Source organism: Clupea harengus, chromosome 19, assembly GCF_900700415.2.
Source record: "Clupea harengus chromosome 19, Ch_v2.0.2, whole genome shotgun sequence".
Taxonomy (NCBI): Eukaryota; Metazoa; Chordata; class Actinopteri; order Clupeiformes; family Clupeidae; genus Clupea; species Clupea harengus.
In genome coordinates this window covers 5,862,173-5,867,172 of record NC_045170.1, presented here as the reverse complement: position 1 = coordinate 5,867,172, position 5,000 = coordinate 5,862,173, and the positions used below count along the sequence as shown (strand labels likewise).

At 45.9% G+C, this 5,000-nt stretch overlaps 1 protein-coding gene across 8 annotated transcripts in view; it reads right to left on the bottom strand.

Moving 5' to 3' along the window:
- The window catches only part of col16a1 (collagen, type XVI, alpha 1), a 77,492-nt gene that overhangs the window by 63,031 nt on the left and 9,461 nt on the right, over positions 1 to 5,000 (bottom strand). For all 8 annotated transcript variants that reach the window (XM_031586320.2, XM_031586329.2, XM_031586321.2 and 5 more), the window contains 3 exons: positions 2,669 to 2,752; positions 950 to 985; positions 27 to 161 (listed from right to left, as the gene is read on the bottom strand). In XM_031586320.2, the coding sequence (XP_031442180.1) occupies positions 27 to 161; positions 950 to 985; positions 2,669 to 2,752 (255 nt within the window). The remainder of the gene's footprint in view (positions 1 to 26; positions 162 to 949; positions 986 to 2,668; positions 2,753 to 5,000) is intronic.

The following is a 5,000-nucleotide window of genomic DNA, read 5'->3' as shown; positions in this document are numbered from 1 at the left end:
GACTGCTGAGACGCCTCCACACTCACCTCCGGGCCCTTCTCTCCGATCCCTGGGGCCCCCTGCTCCCCCTTAGGGCCTGGCGTCGCCTGGAGGGTCACGCCTGTCCCCGCGCGCGTCCCCTGCCCTCCGAGACCATCAGGACATGGGCCACAGGACTCTCCCTACCACAAACAGAAGAGAAGAGGCGACATAAAGACATGGGTTCCACTTCATATTAACTCAGTACAGTGTCTTTAGCTAAGTAGTAGTAGTAGTAGTAGTAGTAGTAATAATAATAATAACAATAATAATAATAGTAATAGCAGGTGTAATAATAATAATAATCATAATAATAATAGTTATTATAATAATAATAACAATAATAGTATATAGTAATAGTAGTTTAATAATAATAATAATAATAATAATAAATAATAATAATAATATGTACTTCTGAAGGAGGAACATGTCCTTACATAACATTATGTAAGGTTACCAAAAACCTGAGCCTAACTATGAATCCAGAACTACTGCTATGGAAGTGTCGTGTACATATTGGAGTAGTCAAGTGATTACGAAATAAGCAACTAGTTAGTAAGTACCTCTGTGAGATAAAACACTACGGGATGACATACCAATCACAGCTCAGTCTTGTGTTTGGTTTGATCATTACGATACCCCATCACAGCTCATTCTTGTGTTGGGGTATCGTAATGATCAAACCAATCACAGCTGAGTCTTGTGTTGGGGACTTGTAATGATCTGCATGTGTGCTCTGCTTTGTTTGGTGAACTGGTTTAATGGCATCATTAGGTTGGATATTGCTCATTAAACACTAGCCCACGGTCTTGTGAAATCAGGGACATTTGGTGAAACACACAGATGTGCAGCTGAAGACACACACACACACACACACACACACACACACACACACACCACACACACACACACTGTGCCATGGAGAACTCACCTTCTCGCCCTTAGATCCCCCTGGACCTCTTGGCCCCTGTTAAAAAACAGCAACATTTCCATTAATGGAGGCATTCATTCAGAAGGTCAATACAGCTGCTTCATTGACTTGGAGATGTGCACGGCAGAAATGATGATGATGATGATGATGTTCCTCTTCAACAGGAAACAGGACAAAATGGATCTGAGGATACTGCAGGGCTTACTGGAGCCTGTGGAGCTGTCAGTAGACGACGGGTGTGTGGAACTGTTCAATTTAAACGGTGACCTTTAGTCCAGTGTCCTTGTTTGTTCGCCGAGAACTATCTCCTCAGACTGTGTGTGTGTGTGTGTGTGTGTGTGTGTGTGTGTGTGTGTGTTCGCAAATATTCACAGAGAATTCAAAGCAAACGAAAAACTGTTTGAAAAACGTTTGCAAAGGTTTTCCTTTGTTTGCTTTTTTGAACGCACCTCTGGTGACCGGCATTCCTTTTGGGCTTTTACTAGCTTTTATTGTTAAAGGATGAGAGAGAGGGACAGTAAAGGCTTGCGGAAGGAGGTGGGTAGGAGAGAGATTGGGAGTGAGATGGAGATCTGGAGATGACCGCAGGTCCCCATGGATGCTGAGGCTGAAAGTGGTATGGGACCCAAATGCTGCCGCTTGCGAAACTCTACTCTGGTGTCTCTCCATCATCACTGTGTTTAACTCTGGTGTCATTTAGAGGTATCTCTCCTCCTTCATGGGGGATCACTGTGTTTAACTCTACTCTGGTGTCATTTAGAGGTCTCTCTCCATCATCATGGAGGATCACTGTGTTTAACTCTGGTGTCATTTACTGGTCTCTCTCCATCATCACTGTGTTTAACTCTACTCTGGTGCCATTTAGAGGTCTCTCTCCACCATCACTGTGTTTAACTCTGGTGTAATTTACTGGTCTCTCTCCATCATCACTGTGTTTAACTCTGGTGTCATTTACTGGTCTCTCTCCATCATCACTGTGTTTAACTCTACTCTGGTGCCATTTAGAGGTCTCTCTCCATCATCACTGTGTTTAACTCTGGTGTCATTTAGAGGTCTCTCTCCACCTTCACTGTGTTTGACGCCTACATATTTCCTTCCTGTAGTAGCGAGTAGGGAGTGCATGACTCATCAGTACGAGTGAGTCACTGCATTATCTAAATCCCTAAAACCAATACTGCACAGCCTGTGTACACTCTCACTCTCTCTCTCTCTCTCTCTCTCTCTCTCTCTCTTCTTTCTCTCCTTGCACCTTGGTTGGCTAAGCATACAATGTCAAATTTAATCCGTTATCATCACTGCAAAAGTACATCTAAGTTTTGTTATGTGGCTTTTGTGCTATTACACCTTAAAGTGTTTGGTGGAGATGAGTTTTTTACTTTTTTGTGTAAGTTTCAAAAGATGCTCTTCCTTTCTGCAATATGCATTTTGGTGAATACACGAGTTCCTTGTCCGTGTGTTGCTTGTAACTTTCCCCGGTGCCGTGAATAAAGCTGCAGTCTCACACCTGTGTTGCCTGAAAGTCTCTACCAGATGGCTTCCGGGGGAACAGCTGGACATAGTTAAAGGTTAAGATGCTGCATGTGCAAGTATGTAAGTACACAATGTAACTGAGTCCACGAAGGTCATGTTTTTTTTTAGGGTGGGGGTGAGGGTGTGTGTGTGTGTGAGGGGGGGGGGGGGTGCACAGAGTCAGCTGATCAGTGACGTCACAGGACTTACTGGATCTCCTGGTTCTCCATCTTTTCCAGGTGTCCCAGAATCCCCTTTGTCTCCGTTTGTGCCTGGCGGTCCACCAGGCGGTCCCTTGAAAACGCAAAGGAAAAATGAAACAAAAAAAAGCTAAAAGAACAGAAAAAAACCCACTAATTCACTTCATCTCTCTCTCTTTCTTTCTTCTCATTCCCTCGTTCATTTCCCCCCCTCTCTCATCTCTATTTTCCTCCCTCCCTCCACAATAGCCACTCCCAGCTGTCCTTCCTTTATCGTGGCAAAACACACATAGATTGAAGGGGCCGTCTTGGCATCAGCTACAAACAAAGTTAGCGGCCAGCGTTCCCCATCTACTTCAGTGTCTGCCAACAGTCTATCCATCATTTATACACACACACACACAAACACACACACACACACACACCTAGACATTCAGGCAGCAGCGGGGTTCAACACCTTGGACTGTCACACGGGGAATTAACTTCAGAGCGGCCCAAACAAGCGGAGAATTTCAGCGCCTGCATTGCCATTTCAAACCTGTCAGCGGAGATGTGTGTGTGTGTGTGTGTGTGTGTTTGTTAAAACTGCGTACGAGTGGAGAGATGAATGTACTGAAACTCAGAGATCTGGAGGCAACAGCTTGATTTAGAGCCACTGTCGGGGATACTCAAACTGGCTTGAAGTTTTCACAAGGATGCGGAAGGATAGCCAAGATGTCGGGTGACAGCAGTATATCATACATTTATTTGAAAAATATACATAATTTAAATGTACCCAATATATCATAGTCATAAGTCATAGTAAGGCTTCAACACTGCCGATTTTCCAGATATCAGTAGCTGGCACTTGTAGATGGGAGAGCTGGTCATGACAATCAGGATTAGCTCAAGAGACCAGTCCTCCACCTTAGGGCCACTTCAGTGAGACAGTGAGACAGTGAGACAGTGGAACAGTGAGAAGAGTGAGACAGTGAGACAGGGAGATGAGTGAGACAGTGAGACAGTGAGAGACAGTGAGACAGTAAGAGGAGTGAGACAGTGAGACAGTGAGACAGTGAGATGAGTGAGACAGGGAGAGGAGTGAGAGGAGTGAGACAGTGAGAGGAGTGAGTAGAGTGAGACAGTGAGACAGTGAGAGGAGTGAGACAGTGAGACAGTGAGACAGTTAGAGGAGTGAGACAGTGAGATGAGTGAGACAGAGAGAGGAGTGAGAGGAGTGAGGGGAGTGAGACAGTGAGACAGTGAGAGCAGTGAGAGGAGTGAGAGGAGTGAGGGGAGTGAGACAGTGAGAGGAGTGAGACATTGAGAGGAGTGAGACAGTGAGACAGTGAGAGCAGTGAGAGGAGTGAGAGGAGTGAGGGGAGTGAGACAGTGAGAGGAGTGAGACATTGAGAGGAGTGAGTAGAGTGAGACAGTGAGAGCAGTGAGAGGAGTGAGACAGTGAGACAGGGAGAAGAGTGAGACAGTGAGATGAGTGAGACAGTGAGACAGTGAGACAGTTAGAGGAGTGAGACAGTGAGATGAGTGAGACAGTGAGAGGAGTGAGAGGAGTGAGAGGAGTGAGACAGTGAGACAGTTAGAGGAGTGAGACAGTGAGATGAGTGAGACAGTGAGAGGAGTGAGACAGAGAGAGGAGTGAGAGGAGTGAGGGGAGTGAGACAGTGAGACAGTGAGAGCAGTGAGAGGAGTGAGAGGAGTGAGGGGAGTGAGACAGTGAGAGGAGTGAGACATTGAGAGGAGTGAGACAGTGAGACAGTGAGAGCAGTGAGAGGAGTGAGAGGAGTGAGGGGAGTGAGACAGTGAGACAGTGAGAGCAGTGAGAGGAGTGAGAGGAGTGAGGGGAGTGAGACAGTGAGAGGAGTGAGACATTGAGAGGAGTGAGAGGAGTGAGGGGAGTGAGGGGAGTGAGACAGTGAGAGGAGTGAGAGGAGTGAGGGGAGTGAGACAGTGAGAGGAGTGAGGGGAGTGAGACAGTGAGAGGAGTGAGACATTGAGAGGAGTGAGACAGTGAGACAGTAGAACAGTGAGACAGTGAGAGGAGTGAGACAGTGAGAGGAGTGATACAGTGAGACAGTGAGACATTGAGACAGTAGAACAGTGAGATCAGTGAGACAGTGAGAGGAGTGAGACAGTGAGACAGTGAGACAGTGAGACATTGAGAGGAGTGAGAGGAGTGAGACAGTGAGAGGAGTGAGAGGAGTGAGACAGTGAGAGGAGTGAGACAGTGAGAGGAGTGAGAGGAGTGAGACAGTGAGAATAATAATAATAATAATAATAATAATAATAATAATAATAATTCATTTAATTTGTAATGCACTCTTCATTCAGAAGAATCTCAGAGT